This window comes from Ips typographus, linkage group LG16 (genome assembly GCF_016097725.1).
Source record: "Ips typographus isolate SLU linkage group LG16, UJ_Ityp_2.0, whole genome shotgun sequence".
Classification (NCBI taxonomy): Eukaryota; Metazoa; Arthropoda; class Insecta; order Coleoptera; family Curculionidae; genus Ips; species Ips typographus.
This window is the reverse complement of record NC_138437.1, coordinates 536,570-557,675: the sequence shown is the minus strand read 5'-3', so window position 1 is coordinate 557,675 and position 21,106 is coordinate 536,570. Positions and strand designations below refer to the sequence as shown.

Here is a 21,106-nt window from a genome sequence, read left to right as displayed (position 1 = left end):
AGTCTGACCCAGACTTAAATTAAGCTCGGCTTGTTATGTAAGATGATGCAAACAGGAGTAAAAGATTAAAAGTACATTAAACTTTATTTGAATTGATATTAGGTTTGTTTCTGCAGTAATCCGTGATTAAGTTCCGATTGTTGACGCATGCTCTATGCGTTTATCGCGTTCAGGCGACCAATCGGATTGGGAATGCTGCAGAAACAAACCTATTGGATTGTTGTACAATTAATTAAAAAACTAATTATTTTTGAATTTTTAGATTTTCCAATTTTTTCCGGAAAATTACCGGAAACCGAAATTTTAAAAAAATATTATTTATTAATTTATGCAAGGGTATAAATGGTATAGTAATCTGATTTAATTGAACAGAGGTTCTATATGTTCTCCCTTCTGGGCTGTCACAGTAAAAACTGTCAAAGTCAAACAGTAAATAACTCAGTTATTCGACGTTTTAGGTAAAAATGCTATACAGCGTGGTGAAAAGAGAATTTCAAGGGCTACAAATTGGTATATTGAACCACCCGATAATTGTCAGAATAACCGAGTTATTGTTAATACAATGGAGTAGTTTACATGGTGATTCATAGAATTTTTAACATCCTTGTAACTTGTTTTCATTTTATAATAAAAAATACCAAATATGAATCTTATAGATATTTGCGTCTACTCTATTCCTAGATAATCCATCAGTTTACAGGGTGTCCCAAATTTAAGCAACAAACCAAACTTATAATTTTTGGAATCTACGTCAAATTTTAGGCCTACTTGATGTAAAATGTTTGTATCGATATTCAATTGTTTTTGCTCCTACAGCCTTACTTTGATCACTCGCTCCTCGAAAGCAGAAATTCCCAATTTGAGCAAAATTTTGGTGCACTTTTCCAAAAAATTGTCCATAACTCGCTTGTTTGAAACACCCTGTATAAAATCACCGTATAACAAACGATAGCTAATAAGCGGGGGTATCACGTGATGTTGAGCTGGCACGGCGAAGTTGCCCCGTTCAGCCGCTAGAAGGCGTCAAAGTTGACTCCCGTTTTTTGCAGTTTTTGCTCAATATCTCAAGAACGTTTCAGGTTAGAGGTCTGAAGTTTTTATCACAAATGCACCTTGATGGGGTGCAACTTTTACCTTCTATACACTTTTTTGGTACCATGCACCGTTTGACCTTGAAAAATTAAAAACTGGAATTGTCAAGAATTTTTAAAGGTGATGCCTTCTGATTTGAGTGAGAAAACATTTTATTTTCAAAATTAACCTCAACCGCTTAAATACCTTCATGTTAAAAGTACAAAAATGACGTAAAGTGTCATTTGTCAAAATATCATTTTGAAAGGGTGCCACGCCCTAATATGTCAAAATTGACATAATTTCAAAGTCATCTCCTAAACGGTGCCAGTTAGAGCGAAATGGACGTCAGATTTGTGTTCCCCAGGTTCAATTTAGTTAAAAAAATCTTTTTGATTAAGGAAAATCCAAAATAATCGCCGTTAGTATAGTAGGCCCCCCAAAACTCCCTAATTTAGATTAAAATTTCGTGCACTTTTCCAGAAAATCGTCCATAACTCGCTTATTTAAAACACCCTGTATAAAACAACCGTATAACAGAAGAAAGTTGAACGGGGCTATCACGTGACGTTGAGCGGGCATTGCTAAGTTGCCCCGTTTAGCCTCTAGAGGGCGTGAAAGTTGACTCTCGTTTTTGCAGTTTTTGATTAATATCTCAGGAACGTTTCATGTTAGAGGTCTGAAGTTTTTACCACAAATGCACCTCGACGGTTCTATGCACTTTTTTGGTACCACGCACTGTTTGACTTTAAAAAATTAAAAACTAGAATTATCAAGAAATTTCAAGTAAAAATTTTTTATTTTCTAAATTAACCTCAACTGCCTGAATACCTTCAAGTTAACAGTACAAAAATCAAAATCAAAAATCCTTCATTACTTATTTCAGTCTTGTTGTATGTTGTATTTCAGTTTAACCGCTATTTGCACCGTCCTACTTTAAGCTAAGTTTAAGTGTGGTTCAGAGTTCAGACTGTGCCTGCATTGTAACAGTCTGAACTACACTTAAGTGAAACTTGGCTTAAAAGTGCAAATGGGGATGCCGGATTAGTAAAACTTCCAAGAGAAGTAGTCTACCGTCCATCGAGCATGGATAAGCTTTTCCTTTTATATACTTTTTCAGCACATTGTACGTGTAGAAATCGAGTTCCGTGATTAGAGATAGAGATAGAAGACGGTAAACTAATTATAGCTTAATCCGGATTTTGTCGGTGCATACGGGCCTTAACCTGTTCCTGTTCATGTCAAATATTGACAAACGCCAGCTGTCAATATACCTGACAGCTGACAGCAAACAGACAACTTCCGCCCTAAGTCCCGCCTCTCACATTGTGCTCTGAACTAGAATGTAGTAATGCCCTGAAAGCGTTTTTGGTTTTGATTTATCAATTTTGTCAAAAAAACAGTGTAACCGTATTTTTATTCATTGAATTGTTCGAACCCCATAAGAAAGCAGGTAATTTACAACAAAGTCATGAAAATGGATTGGAATCCACAGGAAGATGGACTGAGAGAAATCCTCACACTTTTGAGAGAATCCCAGTCTCCAGATACTGCAACTCAAAGAGCAGTACAACAAGTATCCTTTTTTTTGTAAATACCACGTTTTACATAATATTTTGTGTAGTGAAACTGTATAATAACTTTGCTGCCTGATTTCTCTTTTATTTAGGTATTTGTTTTGCTGTTATTACAATTAGAAACATGCTATGTGTGTTATCACATTGTGTACTTTCCCAACTGTTTTTAAACAATTCCATCACTTTACTGTACTATTTCCTTAATTATACTGTGCAGAAACTGGAGGAGTTAAATAAATATCCAGACTTCAACAATTATTTAGTGTTTGTGCTTACAAAGATGATAAGTGAAGATGAACCTACAAGATCTTTGAGTGGCTTAATATTAAAGAACAATGTAAAGACTCATTACACCAATCTGCAACCTACTGTTACCAGTTATATAAAAACTGAGTGTTTACAAGCTGTGGGAGATCCAAGTCCTTTAATCAGGGCTACTGTTGGTATTTTAATAACAACAATAGCTAGTAAAGGTGATCTTCCTTCATGGCCTGAGCTGCTACCAGCACTTTGTAACATGCTAGACTCAACTGATTACAATGTCTGTGAGGGGGCTTTTGGGGCACTCCAAAAGATATGTGAAGATTCAGCTGAAGCTTTAGATGGAGATACCACTAATCGCCCTTTAGACATTTTAATACCAAAGTTTCTTCAGTTTTTCAATCATTCTAGTTCCAAAATAAGATCTTGTGCAATTAGTTGTGTTAATCAATTTATAATACAAAGATCTCAAGCTCTTATGTTCCATATAGATTCATTTCTGCAGGTATTTGGTAATACTGTGAGGTGGTTTCACAATTCTAATTTTGAACCCTTTTATGCAGAATCTATTTCATGTGGCTACTGATGATGATTCGGAGGTTAGAAAAAATGTATGCCGAGCATTGGTTATGCTTTTAGAAGTTCGTATGGACAGGTTAATCAGCCAAATTGATAACATTATAGAGTATATGTTAGTGAGAACTCAAGATGCAGATGATAATGTTGCATTGGAAGCTTGTGAATTTTGGCTCAGTTTGGCTGAACAGCCTATATGTAAATCTGTATTAGCCAACCACCTTCCTCGTTTAATTCCAATCTTGGTCAAAGGAATGAAATATTCTGAAATTGATATAATTCTACTTAAGGTTGTATGCTAGTTTTAAATTTAAAGTGCATTGGAGTAAATGCAATTTTACAGGGTGATGTTGAAGAAGATGACAATGTTCCAGATAAAGAGGAAGACATACGGCCCAGATTTCACAAATCCAAAACTCATACTATAAAAGCTACCCAAAATGGAACTGAGAATGGACTTTCTGATAAGGGTGAGTTTTTTATACCAATTATAGATACAGCTGGGATTATTGCATTATATTTATTAATTATTACTTGTTTTTGCTCTTATCTAAATTATTACTCATATGAATAACCTTTAAGATATCAGAGTTGGTTATTTTCATTTAAGTGAGATAAATAAATAAGCCCTGTAATACAGGACTAATTTTAGTTGAAATGGAATAATTATCAATTTTAATCATTTCACAGCAATTAAAATTTTTATTTTGTAATTTTATTGAATGCTTTGTACTTTTTGAACAATCTAATGATAGAGAAAAAAAAAATTATTTATTTTCAATGTTATTGTTACATATTATACCGCCAGTGGATGGTAACTTAGACATTTATGATTGACCAATTATTATTATGGAAAGAAATTGATCACTGAAAGTGGTGTTTTTTAAAAGGAACCCTCTGTATATTATTTTTATGAAAACATTTGTTTCAAGCAAAAATCAACTATATTTACATCAACGGCATTACCCTAAAACTATTTTGTTTTTAAGAAAATGTCACAGTTTCTGTCTTTGGTTACTGTAGCTACAGAGAGAGAAAGAAGAAACATGAACAATTTCCAGTGCACTCAACTTGATTTTCAAAGTAAATAAGGTTTGTTTTTGCTTGATGTAAAAATCATTTACAACGGAAAATCCTATTAAAACAATTGTTTTTTTCAAGCAAAAATCGGCTTTATTTACATTATATTTATATGTAATATTATTTACAAACTGTTTTGTTTTTAAGGAAAATCACTTTGTCTGCCTTTGTTTACTGTTACTACAGAGAGAGTCTTTAAACTGGAGCAATTTTCAGTGCAATTAACCCCTTAGTTTTCATAGTAAGTAATGTTTATTTTTGCTTGGTGTAAAAACCATTTACAACAGAAAATCCCATTGTTTCAAGCAAAAATCGACTTTATTTACACCAACTGAGTTGCACTAAAACTATTTTGTTTTTAAGAAAAAATCACAGTTCCTGTTTTTGTTTTCTGCTAATATAAAAAGTGACAGAAAAGGGTTCAAACAGGAACAATTTCCAGTGACAGCTCAATTTTCAATGTAAATGCGGTTTGTTTTCGCTTGTCGTAAAAATAATTTACAACGAAAAAACCCATTAAAACACTCCTTTTATTTGAAGCAAAAATCGTTCTTATTTACATCAACCGCGTTGCTTTAAAAACATTTTTTAAGGAAAAATAACAGTTTCTGTCTTTTTTTGTTTACTGCTTATATAAAAAGAGACAGGAAGAGTCTTCAAACAGAACAATTTCCAGTGCAATTAACAGCCGAATTCTCACAGTAAGGTTTGTTTTTGCTTGGTGTAAACACCGTTTACAACGGAAAATCCCATTAAAACACTCGTTTATTTCAAGCAAAAATCGTTCTTATTTACATCACCCGCGTTGCTCTAAAACCATTTTTTAAGAAAAAATAACAATTTTTGTCTCTTGTTTACTGGTACTATAAAAAGAGACAGGAAGAGTCTTCAAACAGGAACAATTTCCAGTGCAATTAACAGCTTAATTCACACAGTAAATAAGGTTCGTTTTTGCTTGGTGTAAACACTGTTTACAACGGAAAATTCCATTAAAACACTCGTTTGTTTCAAGCAAAAATCGACCTTATTTACAGCAACCGCGTTGTCCTAAAATGTGACCTCTAGCCTTTCATTGTGGGCTTAAAAATGGTCACGTGACCATCATATGTCATTTTAATTTTAGAAATGATCACATGATATTTAAAATGCTCATTTTACCATTAAAAGTAGTTACGTGATTTAAAAAAATTAAATTTGACGATTGAAAACAATCACATGACCCATTAGGATTTCATTTCGACCTTAAAAAGTAGTCACGTGTCCTTCTAAATATAATGTTAAACTAAAACTTAAAAGTAAATTTATTCATAAAAATAAAATGCAACTTGTACAAAATAACGAAAATCTTATCAGCGTTTGACAAAAAACTACTTTTCACATTAAATTTTGAATTATCAAGTTCAGTATGAAGGTCACGTGACTATTTGCAAGCGCTGAATGGAATTTTGAATGTCACTTCACTCTACTTATGGTTCAAATAGCATCTTGCAGTCGCGTGACCGTATTATAGGCCAAAATGCTGCTCTGAAGGTCACGTGGTCGTTTTTATGACTAAAAGGAATTTTTATCGGTCAGGTCATCAAATTTACTTACGAAGGTCACGTGACTATTTTCAAGCGTCTAATGGAATTTCTTTTTTTTTGCATTTCTTTTTTTGGTCACGTGACTTTTTTAGTTAATTTAACAGTTTAAATTTTCACGTTCAAAACTGCATTACTTGTGGTCACGCGACTGCTTTAATAATTTTAAATCTCAGTTTTTTTCAATTTGAATTTTGATAGATTTAATTTGACTCCCCAGAAAATTTTTCAGTTCAAAACTGTATTTATTAGGGTCACCTAACTGTTTTTACTATTCTTTTATATATATTTTTTTATCCTGTTGACATTTCACTTGACAGTTTAAAATTTAATTTTTTTCAGATCACCTGACTGTTTTACTGCATTTGAACTTTGACAGATTTAATTTATTGTTCCTGAAAAATTTTAATTTCCAAACTGTATTTATAGGGTCACTTGACTGTTTTGACGAATTTTTTCAATTTGACAGATAAAATTGACGTCTGAGATAATTTTTAAAGTCAAAACTGTATAATTTACGGTCAGGGACAGTATTTTTAAGAAGCCCGTGAGATTGGTGTATTGCGGGTTGCCTGAAATATGAAAGATTCAATCTCTCATGGTCCGGACCAGTAGAGAATCTCATCCAAACCGCTGAGAATCGGTAGTGCATGCGTATTGGCCATCCTGGAATAATTCGTCAATTAAGACATTTCGTTACCGTGTTTGTAATAAATTGTTAGTTTTAATTTGCACTTCAGAATCTATTAACAGTATTACACAACTCCACGACAAATAATAGACAAAATTAACAAAGTACAAAATAGTTGGATTCTCGATCTGTCACAAATTTGCATCGCAGTGTTGCCAGCTACTACTAACTTTTTTGTCTAATTACTTTAATTTTTAACAAAAAAATTAGTTCACTGTTTTGAATCATCCAACAAAGGTCACGTGACTAATTTCAAGCGTCAAATGGAATCTTGAAAGTCACTTGACTCTTACGGTTAAAATAAGTCCTCATATTTAGGTCAAAATGTTGTTCTGAAGGTCACATGACAGTTTTGAACTATCAAATTCACCTACAAAGGTCACGTGACATTTCTGATTTAAATGATATTTTTTATAAAATAACAGTGCACTTATTTTTTTTAATGTTCTTCAGCCCCTTAAGGGGCCGTTAACAAGCTTACCTTAAGGTCGTTTTAGACTGTCCAATTTCTTATACAAGATGTTGACCAATAGACCAAAATTAACTTGCAGCAAATCTTGGTTCCTTTCAAAATCTATACTGTTTTACCACAGGTTTTACATTACAGCCAAGATATGATCCTATATTGGATGCAATTTGACTGATTGTAGTTACTGATTTTGATTCGTAGTTACGTTTACAGAAACAATTATGAGGTTTGATTTGAAGTTATGTTTATTGTTTATTTGTGTACTTACTGTTTTTAGATTGGTTTTTGATTAATTAAAAAAAGGTATGAATAATCTAAATCAAATGATTCATTTTCCTGTTTTCTTCAGTACTCTACTCCTCTCGTAACGTACACGTAAAATCAAACCGAATTTTTTTGAAGGTTAGGAAATTGTTTTCCGTTGCCCATGCTCATACGCATACCCGCTGGGCCTAGAAATTTGCTGAAAAATAGAACCGGTTATATTTTTCGTCCGTTTTTCAATCCTAATCAGTTTTCGGGCCAATTTACTGTTTGACACTATCCAATCTACCTTGGACAGAAAATTGTTCAAAATCTTATATAAAGAAATTCAATAAGCTAAAACGGCCTTTATAGGTTACGCTTGCTCCTATTTGCTTTTTCTTTCTTGTCGAGTTTGTGTGTTAATTTAAGTTTTGAACTTAATAAACTATTGGTTCAAACTCAGTTGGCTTACTGACGAGGGGTAGACCGCCGAAATTTTTTGTACACCAAAATATTGCATACGAAATGCCTTTAAAATACCTCACAATGCTTCTATTATTGCTCAAAATGCCTCATAGTGATAATGCCTTAAAACTGCCTAAAATGCCTAAAACTGCCTTGAAATACATCAAAATGCCTTTAAATTATTTAAGCTGCCTCAGGATACCTTCAAATGTTTACACATTTGTGGCATTCTTAAATTTAGTAATAAATTCCCTGGTATTGAGATAATGATAAATCTTGATGAAATACACCCTTGAAATTAATTTTTCTATGGTCCCGTGACAGTTTTTAGGTTAGGTTAGGTGACAACGTAAAGGTTTTACCAAATTTTTGACACTTGATTTGACATTGTCCGAAAGCTTCAAATTGATTTTCTAAGGTCAGGAAACTGTTTTTCTTCTAAATTCTGACAAACAAAAAATATTTTTTGTGCGGTTGCCTGATATTACCAGTTATATTTTCACGTTGGCACGAATCTTCTAACAGTCATAGTAACCAAGTGACCACGTGTCTAATAAAGATACTTATCATTTAAAAGAAACAGTTGAAAAATTGGTATTTAAATTTAGACAGTAGTAAAATTGTAAGAACTAGGTCACGTGACTTGATAATTCAATTTTTGAGCTTGCAACATTGTAAAGGCCAGTTGACATTGTCAAGAACAGTCACGTCAACTTCAAAACGCAGGTAAATTAAATTTAGACAGTTGTAAAAACTTAAATTGCAAAATACACGTTATGTGACGTTGAAAATGCAATTCTGTATGTTCTTGCAACACTGTAAAGGCCAGTTGACATCTGTCAAAATTAGTCACGTGACCTTTAAGATGTGAACTAAAATTTAAAAATTTGGTTAATTAAATTTAGACTATTTTAGACAGTTGTAAAAGCTAAAATTGCAAGAAACACATCACGTCACTTTGATTATGCCATTTTAGAGCTTGCAACACTGTCCAAGCCAACTGACACCTGTCAAAAACAGTCATGTAACATTAAAATATAATTTATATGTTGACCATTTGGTAAATGAAATTTAGACAGTTGTAAAAGCTGAAATTGTAAAATACACGTTACGTGACGTTAATAATACAATTTTGCGCTTGCAAACACTGCAAAAGCCAGTTGACACTTGTTAAAAATAGTCACGTGACCTTACAAATGCAGTTTAAATGTTGAAAAATTGGTAAATTTGTAATGAATATTGTTTCAACTCAGTATCATGTAACAAAGATTTTACCATAATAATTACATGTGCCTATGCTGTTCTGTTCAATTTTCAGTCAATTTTGTTATATTAATACACTACATTTTGAAATATACAGACAATGCCTCAAAATACTCTCAAATGCCTTATAAATATCTCAAAATGCCTCCCAATACCTCGAGTGTGTACAGGGTGGGCCAAATTGGATGTATTTAAATTGGAAGTGCTTTTATTAATAGAGATAGACAAAAACTGATGTCGGTGTCTGAAGCTCAAATTTGATAGAAAACCTAATGGCCAAAACAGTTGGTTAATATCTGTCAACGTTTGACAGATATAGGGTGCTTCTCAGAATTCGTACTTTTCTTCAAAACTGTCTAGCGTCTTCCAGGTGCATTGTTTTTTATTTCTGAAAATACATTTCTAGAGCAACTTTTCGCGTAGAATCTAGTAGTGTGGATAGTTTTTTTTCTTTTTGGACACGGTTTTTGAGATACGCACATAAAAATTGTTTTTTTAAATGATATATAACACCCTGTGTATTATTTAATTTTTAAAAAGATCTTAAAATTTCCATTCTAATGACATATAACACTTGATATTTAAATTTTTTTTGTGCGTATCTCAAAAACCGTGTCTAACAGAAAAGAACTATTTACACTACTGGATTCTACGCGAAAAGTTGCTGTAGTAAGTTTTGTATTAAATTTCAACTTCAGACACCGAGATCAGTTTTTGCCTATCTCTATTAATAAGAGCACTTCCCATTTAAATACGTCCAATTTGGCCCACCTTGTAAACCAAATTACCTCGGCGATCTACCCCTCGCTTACTGATCAAGTTGTGTTACGACTATTAATGATTTTTCATAAAATTCTAGATGACGATGATGATATCGAAGACGGAGACGATGACGGTTCACTTTCTGACTGGAACCTAAGAAAATGTAGCGCAGCAGCTTTAGACGTACTTGCAAACGTTTTCAAAGACGATTTATTGCCCATTTTGATACCAATTTTAAAAGAAACCCTTTTCCATCCGGATTGGGATATAAAGGAATCTGGTATTTTAGCTTTAGGTATTTTATTATTAGCGGTTGATAAAATTCGGATGTTTTAAGTATAAATTTATTTTGTTAGGTGCGATCGCTGAAGGTTGCATGTCAGGCATGATCAGCCACTTACCAGAGCTGATACCCTATTTAATTAATTGTCTTAATGACAAAAAAGCTTTAGTGAGAGCTATTACTTGTTGGACATTAAGTAGATATTCTCATTGGGTTGTGAATCAACCGCACGATTCCTACTTAAAACCATTGATGACTGAACTTCTAAAGAGGATTCTAGATAGTAATAAAAGAGTCCAAGAAGCTGCTTGCTCAGCTTTTGCTACACTTGAAGAAGAAGCTTGTACTGAATTGGTGCCTTATTTAGGCTTTATCTTAGAAACATTAGTGTTTGCGTTTTCAAAATATCAGCATAAGAATTTGTTGATATTATACGACGCTATAGGAACATTAGCCGATTCGGTTGGAAGTCACTTAAATAAACCTGAATATATTAATCTTTTAATGCCACCCCTGATACTTAAGTGGAATGTTTTAAAAGACGAGGATAAAGACTTATTTCCTTTGCTTGAGGTTTGTTTATGTTAATTCAATTAACTTTTATATGTAAAATAAATGTTAATTTAGTGTTTATCGAGTGTGGCCACAGCACTTCAGCTAGGATTTTTGCCTTATTGTGAACCTGTTTATTGTCGATGCGTTTCGCTTGTTGAACACACTCTGTGTCTTCATATGGTAAATATTCTGAACTACTTCCTAATCGTAGATCTTTAAGCAATAAGTTTACAGGCGAACATTCAGCATCCAGAACAGTACGAGCCCCCAGACAAGGATTTCATGATAGTTGCCTTAGATTTACTGTCGGGACTAGCAGAAGGGCTGAATGGTCACATAGAAAAACTAGTGGAGAGCAGCAACATAATGCAACTGCTGCATATGTCTATGCAAGACACCATGCCGGAAGTGAGGCAATCGTCATTCGCTCTGCTAGGCGATCTGACCAAAGCCTGCTTTCAGCATGTCCGTCCGCACATACCAAACTTTTACCAATTCTAGGTCAGAATTTAAACCCAGAGTTTATTTCTGTGTGTAATAATGCCACTTGGGCGATAGGAGAAATTAGTATCAAATTAGGTAAGTTATTGGTGAATTACTTTTATAGCTCTGTAATAACAACTTTCAGGTTCCGAGACTCAACCTTTTATACCATTGTTTCTAAACCAATTGATAGAGATAATCAATAGGCCTGACACACCGAAAACTCTGCTAGAGAACACTGGTATGTATTGTTCCAAATTTTTAAGTTACAGTTAAGGCATGACACTTCAAACTTGATTTTTTTTTGGCATGATTGTATTGGCTGTTTTTTTACTTGGTTAAAAAAACAACCAATTAACTACTGAAATTATCATTGCGTTACACCGGGTGAACTTTAATTTGAGATGGTTACTTGCAAACCTATGTTCTTGTTACTTATATGAAACTGTAAAAAATGTTTTGGAAAATGATTAAAAGTTTCATGAAAGCTATAAATTTAAATGAATTTAGAGACATTTACAGATGTTTGTTGGAAAGTAGCATTTAAAGGGTGTCTCAAATTCGATGGTTTTACTAGTTATCTCCAAAACTAGCAAAGATTCTTGTGAAAGGAACGAGTCGTACCTTCCACAGCTGCCCTCGTTTCTGAGCCACAGTTTTGAACCCTCTTCGTATTTTCTTTATTATTAGCGACCCAGAAAAGCTACAAATGGTTTACATAGAAAATTTAACGTATAATCCAAATATTTAATCAGTTTTTTTCTGGAGCACCTCGTTTTTAAGATATGAACTCAACATACTTTTTTTAAAAGGACCGACCTAAGTATTTTTGCAATTTTGGAATAAGTAAAAAATAATTGTTTTCTCCTTCCACAAACTTTTTTCTGGTGCGCCAATGACTTTTTTTATAAAAGATTCAAATGTCGTGTTTGATTTACAAACTTTTTGTCTCCTTAATTTTTTCTGTACTTGTCACAGTTTTCGAGGAAAATTACATATTTATTAAAAAAAACCCAATTTCTCTACTAATGTGCATTATAAAATTGAAATGTTTTTTCTGAGAATGAAAATCCTATTTGCTTGAAAACGGTTACAGATACGGAAGAAATTAATAATACAAAATAGTTTGGGGGGCTAAAACAAAAAAAAAACACAAAAATTTAAACACTCTGTGTTTCTTAACAAAGCATTTTTAGACTATAGTTTATATAGCAAACTATAGTTATTTTTAGATATGCTGTCTAAAACCTCTGAATTATTTTGACACTTGAGGATTATTTTGTCAGCGAGTGATTTTTTTACCATCGCATAGACTGTGAAATTCTCTTTAAATCACTTTCTATAGTTCAAGTAGCAAAGTTGTCAAAAAACCTGAGTTATTTTGACGTCAAATGTCTAGAGTAAAAAATTGCGTCAAACACTAGACAACTTTAAGTTTGACAGCTTGTAACTCGGTTGTTTTGATAGTTAGCGAGTTGATATTCTCTTTAAATCACTTCTATAGTTCGAGTAGCAAAGTTGTCCTCTGAAAAAGTGTGTGAACCTGAACACTCTGTTTAACATTATAGACTTAAATTGAAAAACCACGGTAGAGATTGCTGTTTTTAATTTGCAATTAAGCAAGCTATAACAGCAAGTAAGCAATATGGCGGCCAGAGCTGGAATAAGTAGCCGCCTAAACTGGCTACTGTAAGTAATAAGTAGTAAATAGCCATAATATCAATCTACTTGAAGTATAGGTAAATTATTAAACAAATATACTTTCAGGTAATAAGTACATAAATTGAAACATTTGCAGTACAAGAAATAAATAAACTTGAAGTACTTTCAGACAAGTTTAATTTTATCACTACTTAAGTAGTCTCAGTAGTACTTAACTACTTATAAATTAAAAAGAAGTTCTTAAGTACTTTGAAAACATACTTTTTGACAATAATCTGCGTAAAAATAGCTGTTATTTGCAGGTACAATTTATACTATCGTCCTGCCTAAGACAATGTGATAGATTCATTAAATGAAGGGCTCGGGTGTAAAAAATGGTGTATAATGGAGAATTTTGAAAACGAGACATTATTAGGACACTTTTTGTGTAGAAGTCGTAGACGTATTTAAAGACACTTTATCGTCATTTTCTTTCAAGATCTGTGATGTTAGTTAATAAGTTATTAATCATAGAAGGAGGTTAACAAGCATTTATAATCCACAACAAAAAATGTTTGTTGCTTAATGTGCTCTCTGTTTTTTTTTTTTTGACGGAAAATTTTCTTTAATACTTTACGTATTTGAAGCGTTTACAAGATTCTCTGTTTTTAAAAAAATTAGGTACAATTTTTCAAGTTTTTAAAAATATTTTTAAAAATACTTAAGTAGAATAGAAACTTTCCAATATAAATTAAAAGTGATAAGTATCACTACTAACATTTTTAAAGTAATAAGTACAAGTACTTTATTTAAAAAATAATAATTACTTTTGAACAAGTATTCTATTTTTAAAAGTATTTAAGTTAGCTACTTAAAGTAGCAAAACTACTTATTACTTTACTTCAAGTAGATTTTGGTAAGCAAGTATTAATAGCGTAAAATTTAAATTATAAAAGCCTGGAGTCAATGGTTTAGAGTTTAGATGATTTCAATTAATTTCAATAGTTTAAAAAAAATCTGCTGATAACCAGTTATTATATAGTTATATGAATTATAAAATTTTACTTTTTATTAGATTATTATTATATCATAATGTTGAAAATGCCAATTTATAAATTTTTCAGGAAGACATTTTTTTCTATGGAATAGTGTATATCTCATAATGTCCCATACCAAAACTGGATACGTTTAAAGGTTTTATATAACATCGTAAACGACCGATAAACGAAGGCTAGTTAAAAAATAAAATTTCAAAATTAGTTCAAGGGCAAAACGTTGTAAGTTGCAGACTTTTAACTGCTGTTTCCAGGGGTCAAAACTTTTTCCCAGAGAAATTTAGTCAAGCAGGTGATCCGAATTTCTCTTGAAAAAACTTCTTGCCTTCACCGTGAAAGAAGGGAGCATCTTTTTTTCATTTTTTCTGAGATACCAGTTCTAGTTTTGTGAAGCTGCATGGTTTTAAAATCTTCTAAGGCAACTTCAGGTTTGAGTTCATTGGTCTGACTCCATCCAGCGGTCTTACTATCTTTATCCATGATCACAATACCGAATCTCTCATTCTTCCTATTTTCTTTGTATTGAGTTTTTCAGCACCCCGAAAATGAGCATTTTTCGGATAGAACAGATAGTTTTCGGAGTAGTATAATGAAAAATAATTTTAGTAGAAATTGCTCAACCCTAGGCATATCAGTACATACAACGTTATGACTTGCATCTCCACTGTATCCTCCAATTTTCAGGCCTTTTTTTGCGATATTTTCGCAAAAATAGTTTAGGTGATAAAACATTGCAACTGTTTGACCATAAAACACCATACTAAGCCATTTTGGAACTTACAACGTTATGGAAATGCACGCCTCAACTAATAAAAACACATTTAAGGAAATTGTTCATATTGAAAGGCATTAGCTTTTTCTCTTTTTATTCAAATTCAACAATTTCTTTAGATTTTTTGCTGAAGAAATACGAGATTCGCAAAATTACACTTAAAACTACCAGACTTAATTGAAAAGAAGTAGTATTCCCACAGTGGAGTAGTATTCCCTGGACTGGACTACTGGAGTAAGTTTTTTTTGGGTCACCCTGTATAACGCAGATTAAGCTTTTTACTTAAACTGGGTAGTTTTAAGTGTAACCTTGCGAATCTCTTCCATTTTCCACAAAAGATTTAAAGAAATGGTTAAATAAAAACAATAGAAATAAGAATAACCTCATATTTGAAATTTTGCAATAAAGTTTGTAAACGGCCCTTAATCATCAAACTGCCGAAAACGTCTAGAGATATTTACCACAAGACTCTATTAAGGTTATTTTGAAACACAAACAAATTGTTTGCTAGAAATGGCGTTACACTCTGTATACTCGGATCCATGACAACTTTCAAAAAGATTATTTAGGTCATCAGAAAGAAAAAGAAAATACCTTTTAATTGTCAAAAAAAAAATTAAAATCGAGTCAATCAATTTGAAGAAACAGCCGTTGAAAAAAGAGCTAAAATTTTGTTGTTCTATTCTTTTTGACGAGCAGTTCATTATATTTAAGTATACAGATGTCACTCCGTTATTCCGCAATGTTCTACAATGGAGAAATTAAAAACAAAGGAATAGCTTACTATGATTTGGTTATACAATGGTGCTACATGCTGTGCTCCAGAAAAAACGGATTAGATATTTACATTATACGTTACATTTTCTATCTATGGGAAACCATCTGTTTTTCTGCCAAACTAATAATAAAGAGAATAGGAGGGGGGTTCCAAATTGACATATTTTTAAAATCACCCTGTAGCTCAGAAACGAGGACAACTCTGGAAGTTACTTTCTCTCACCAGGTAGTTTCACAAAAATCGAGCACAGGTTCGCAAAAACCGCATCGTTCTCTCTTGTAACTAGTTTTGGAGATATCACCACTATGGGGATCGTGAAAACGGTTAGAAATACAGATTTGGTTAAATGGGAGAACAGTTGCGTAATCGTGACCTTAATTTAATCTCATTTAGAAAACATTGAATTTTTTTTCGCTTTTTGAGATATTTTGAAAAAATTGAGTTTATTGACTTTAAGTTTTAATTTTTTGTGACGTTAATATTGGACCTAGATCAAAACCTTTACTTCTCCAGCCACACTTTTAATTAATGCTCTTCAAACTGGCTTGGTCAGTTTTTATAAATGCGGTCCTGATGTTTCGATGTTAGATTCTGAAATCAATGATATATGAAATTTTTCTTTTTTATATTTTTATTCTTGCTATTGGAGAAAAACTTTTTCTGTCTGTTTTCTAAATTTAAATTAATAATAACCACCTAAATAACCTAAACTATTTATTGGCATAGGTAGTGTTTAATTTAAAAAAGATGAAAAATAATCTTGAGATTAATAATTGGACATTTCTTTATTAAGATAAAAAAATGCTGCCTAGACGAGGTACTTATGGGTACTCTGCTTATTTATCTAAATAAACCAAAAAAATAAAAACGTGGCTTACTATACGACTCTCTAAAACTTCTTAGCGAAAATGGTCAGATATTTGCTCTCTATGCTGATTATACTATTTTATTGCTTACCTTACTTACGTATCAGACTAGCAATTTGACACAGTACAAAACCCTCTCATAACTGTTAATCTTTGGGACTAAAGCTAATATATCGAAAATATTTTCTAATATTCCGATAGAATTCAACAGGAAAATATAAAAAAACACCTCGTTTAATACAGGGTAAATCAAACATATTAAAAGGAACTGAAAATGTTTTAGTACATGTTCAATAACAATAATATCCTGTATTTGTTAAGAGGCTGTATGTGGATATGGTGTTTTAGGAATGTGTACTATTCTAGTCTGTTTTTTGCTTTTTCCTTATATACTCATTTCTTCTAAGAGTTGGGGAAAAATCTTTGTAATAAAACCCTAAACAGTGTTGATAAAATCAAAGAACTTTGGTGTTGGCAGTGTTTCCTCTCAAAGTAAAAAAATAATTTATATATAACCGACTTAGATGTTTTTAGTTCTGTTGCAGCTATGTTTTATGTTTTTCTTAGTTGTATGTTGTGTCAGTTTCTCTGAGCTGCTACTTCTAGTTAAATGTAATAGATTTATTGTTGCAAAATCATTTTACATAATAATGACAAATTTTCTGATTATGACCACTCCGTAAATAGAAGCGTAAATGGCATGGGCTATAAGTTGGATCCACTGCGTCACTAACAACACCGTGAATGAAATCCTAAACGGCCCGTGTACCAACTCTTTCGTGAGTAAAACGAAATGGAGCTTTTTGTTTTGGATTTCGACGTTAGTTTCTATTTACGATTTCGATTTATTTCGTATGGTTTTTCATTTGTTATTATAATTCAAAAAGTTTTAGTTTCGATTGCAGTGTGACTCAGTTTCAATTTGGTTGGTTATTTGAAGTTCTTTTTTTTATCAAGCACTGATTTATTTTGTAACTTCTGCCAAACACTAAATGTGTTTTGCACAAGTTAACTTATTACTCTTACGATTATTTCATGGTTTTTCAAGAGGATTAACAGTATGTTCGTAGTCAGCTTGCGCAGTTGTACTGTTTATTCTCCAACCTAAGTATAATTTAATTAATATTGTTTATGCGCAACTTAACACATATTTATTTATTGAGTGACTTATTTGTAATTGTGTTGTTTTTGTTCTGTTTCTGTTCTCGGTATAGCCATTACAATTGGTCGCCTCGGTTTTGTCTGCCCCCACGATGTGGCTCCAACGTTACACCAGTTTGTCCGCCAGTGGTCTGTAACCATTTTTATATTTATTTTCTTTTATTTTTAACTTTTCTCTCAGACAAAAAGGAAGTTTACAACCTTCACTAACTGGGTCCCTAAATGCTTCCTTTAGTTGCTTTCTCCTCAATTTTATGTGTTTTGTTGCATTTGTATTCATTTTAGACACTCTTAGTGGTAAGTACATATTTATACGGCATGCGGTTTGTTAGCTTTATCACAAAGTCACGTGAAACCCCTACATAAAATTGAGGAGGCAGTAATATGTGTAGCAGTACTAAACAGTTTAAGTGGATTTTGGCGGTCATGACATTGCCTAAAATCATTTAAATTGTTCTATCTAAATTAGTATAGAATAATTCTAACATTGCAAGAGTACAGCATAATTTAGATTCCTGCAATGTTAGCGCAAACGACAACTGGCAACTTACGTCAGAAAATTACAGGTGCATATCTCTAAGAAATATTAGAGACAACGAAGAAAAAGACAGCGCTTTTAGAGGAATGTGCCAGATGATTCAGGTAAATCCTGCTGGTGTTATTCCAGAGTTTATTTTCTTCTGCGACGCTGTTGCGTCTTGGGTGAACCCGCAGGACGATTTGAAGGACGTGTTTGTAAAGGTAAGGGATAGTTGATTATAAACAGCATAAAAGTTTTTTTTTAAATTTTGGCCTTCAATTAGATTCTACACACTTTCAAAGCACAAGTTGGCGAAGAAAATTGGAGAAGGTTCAGTGATCAGTTTCCTCCTCAGCTTCGAGACCGACTATCTTCACTTTATGGGATATGAACCAGCTTCAAGGTATCTTTATAATTTCCATAACTTTTTACTGATTTTAATTATCAAATCATGGTCTTGAGGTATTTCTGATTTCTTTTGGAAGATCAATTATTGTATATTGCGTTTTCTTAAGAGTAAGGTATCCTTGCGTGTTTAACTTACGGAATTGAGCAACTGTTGGGTCTGATTTCACGGTTTCTATAGAAATTATCTTTGGGATAAAATTATTCGGAAGTGTCGAACTATTTGTCTATTAATACATTTAATCTAACAGCATTTTGACATTAGTTTGTGTTTAAAGTTGTCTAAGTTAGGTAATGACTCAGAAAACATTAATACGTCATCAACATGAATAACAAGATAAGTGTCTTTGGCCATATTTAAACACGAATCAGACTTTGAACGTTCGAAACCCAAAGTCTCCAAATGTATATGCAACTTTTCACACCAGCATCGAGGGTCTTAACGCAATCCATATAAGGCTTTATTCAGTTTGCAAACATATTTGCTATCACCCTCTTTGCCAACAATTTAAGATTTTTCAGAATCCCATACGCATTACAACCAAAAACTCTTTAACTTTTGTAAATCTGGTTTAACTCCATACCAAATCTCTGCAGGAGTTTTGTCTTCTGATACTGCTGATGTTTTAGTCCGGTTCAATAAATATATTGAGGTACTTACTGCCGCATCCCAGAATTCTTTATTTAGTTGAGCATCAAATATTAAGCACCTGGATTTTTCCATCACAGTTTTATTAAGGCGCTCAGCAACTCCATTTTGCTGTGGGGTATATCTGACTGTATGTTCTAGAGCAATTCCTTTTTGAGAACAGTAATTTTTAAATTCATGAGCTGTATATTCACCTCCATTGTCGCATCTCAAGCGTTTTGGCCTGCACTTGAATTGATTTTCCACCAAATTGACATACATTTGAAATTTTTCTAATACCTCACTCTGATGTTCAAGTAAACATATGACAAAGTGTGAATAATGATCAATAAAAGATATAAAGTAATGCTTACCTTTTAAAGACCTTGGACTAATAGGACTACATACGTCCATTATAAGCTTTGCTTTCCTATCTTCAGGTAGTTTTTGATAAGGAAGTTGAATCTGTTTTCCTTGAAGACAAACTTCACACAGTTTTGTAGATGGAAATTTAGAAGAATATCCCATTCTCCTGTGAAATAAACTCCGCACACAAATCAACAACATACAGACTTCTAAACAGATTTCCTTGTAAAATGATTTTATTATTGTTGATTACTGATACTTCACCATTTTTAAATAGAATTGATAATCCTTTTTGTTCAATTTTCTTCACTGAAAGCAAATTATGTGATTTTCACGCACCAAAACTTTTTCTAGGGTTACTTTTTGTCCACATTTGGTTTTAAGGCTAAGATTTCCTTCCCAATGTGCTTTAACCACTAAGTTTTGCAACTTTTGCAATTTTATGATGCACTTGCTTTTTGTCAGTTATGAACTTTCCCAGATCACTATTAACTAAGTGATTTGTAGCTCCACTATCCACTACAAACTTACAGTCAAGAACATTACTGCAATTCACTAAATCTGAGTTGTCCATGTTTGTGGTCATAAAAACAATGTCTTCTTCAGTAACATGACATTGTTCTCTTCTTTTAGGATATTCTGGTTTTTTTTATGTCCACGTAATCCACAGGAATAACACTTATAAGGAAAATTACCTGTATTTTGGTTAGGGTTTCCTGATCGGTTTCCACTATAACTTGCCTGTTGATGTCCACCTTGATGGTACATAGTTTCCAGCATTCTTTTGATTTGCCTTGTTTTTATTACCATCAGTTTGATTGGTGACTACTTAGGAATGTTTGAGGCTCTTCTTCCTTGTCAGAACTCTGTTGTATGTACATGTCTTGCTTCTTCCTGTAGAAGTTTACTTTTACTAGGTTAAGTGAAACTTTATCACCCTTCTGTGAAAATAACACATCAATTGCTTTTCTACTCCATGAAAACATTCAGGCATGGCTGACAATAGCGGCTGCACAATGACTTCTGATTTAGAATTATAAACAGCTCTATTGGGGACAGTGCTAAATCGGAATAATTGACGCAGGAATTTAACATAGCTAACGGGGTCCTACAGGGACGCGTGTTATATCCCATGCTTTTTAACATCTATGTGGAGAAGATTTTGCAAATAGCTCTGGAAGACGTAGTTGCTGGAATAAGAGTAAACGACAAACCCATCAATAACATTCGATATACGGATGACACTGCGACCCTGGCTAGTAATCTGGAGGATCTACAGATAGATAGATAAATGTGCTTTTTGTACAAAACTATTAAGCTTTATAGACAAAGCGGCAAGCAAAAAAAAAACGTACATTACACAAGTCATACATTTAAAAACTAACGGTATACATAAAGAAGCACAACATAAATATACCGGCAATTAAAACAAACCACAATAAAAATTTAAACAATATACAAATGTAGCCCTACTGGAGGAGGCGTCAACAGAATAAATTGCCCGTTCAAGGAGGAGCCGCTTTAAACGCCTACGAAACAGCCGGAAATCAGT

General features: G+C 32.8%; 1 protein-coding gene across 1 annotated transcript in view; it reads left to right on the top strand.

The window, feature by feature from the left end:
* Positions 1 to 2,376: 2,376 nt before the first annotated feature.
* LOC145739263 (transportin-1-like) overlaps positions 2,377 to 21,106 on the top strand; it is a 35,981-nt gene continuing 17,251 nt past the window's right edge. Inside the window, 13 exon segments of the mRNA XM_081994731.1 lie at positions 2,377 to 2,647; positions 2,866 to 3,414; positions 3,473 to 3,775; positions 3,829 to 3,955; positions 10,139 to 10,336; positions 10,398 to 10,897; positions 10,952 to 11,059; positions 11,114 to 11,366; positions 11,369 to 11,458; positions 11,508 to 11,603; positions 17,689 to 17,764; positions 18,202 to 18,376; positions 18,439 to 18,558. Coding sequence (XP_081850857.1) covers positions 2,543 to 2,647; positions 2,866 to 3,414; positions 3,473 to 3,775; positions 3,829 to 3,955; positions 10,139 to 10,336; positions 10,398 to 10,897; positions 10,952 to 11,059; positions 11,114 to 11,366; positions 11,369 to 11,458; positions 11,508 to 11,603; positions 17,689 to 17,764; positions 18,202 to 18,376; positions 18,439 to 18,546 — 2,688 coding nt within the window. The 5' untranslated portion in view covers positions 2,377 to 2,542 and the 3' untranslated portion in view covers positions 18,547 to 18,558.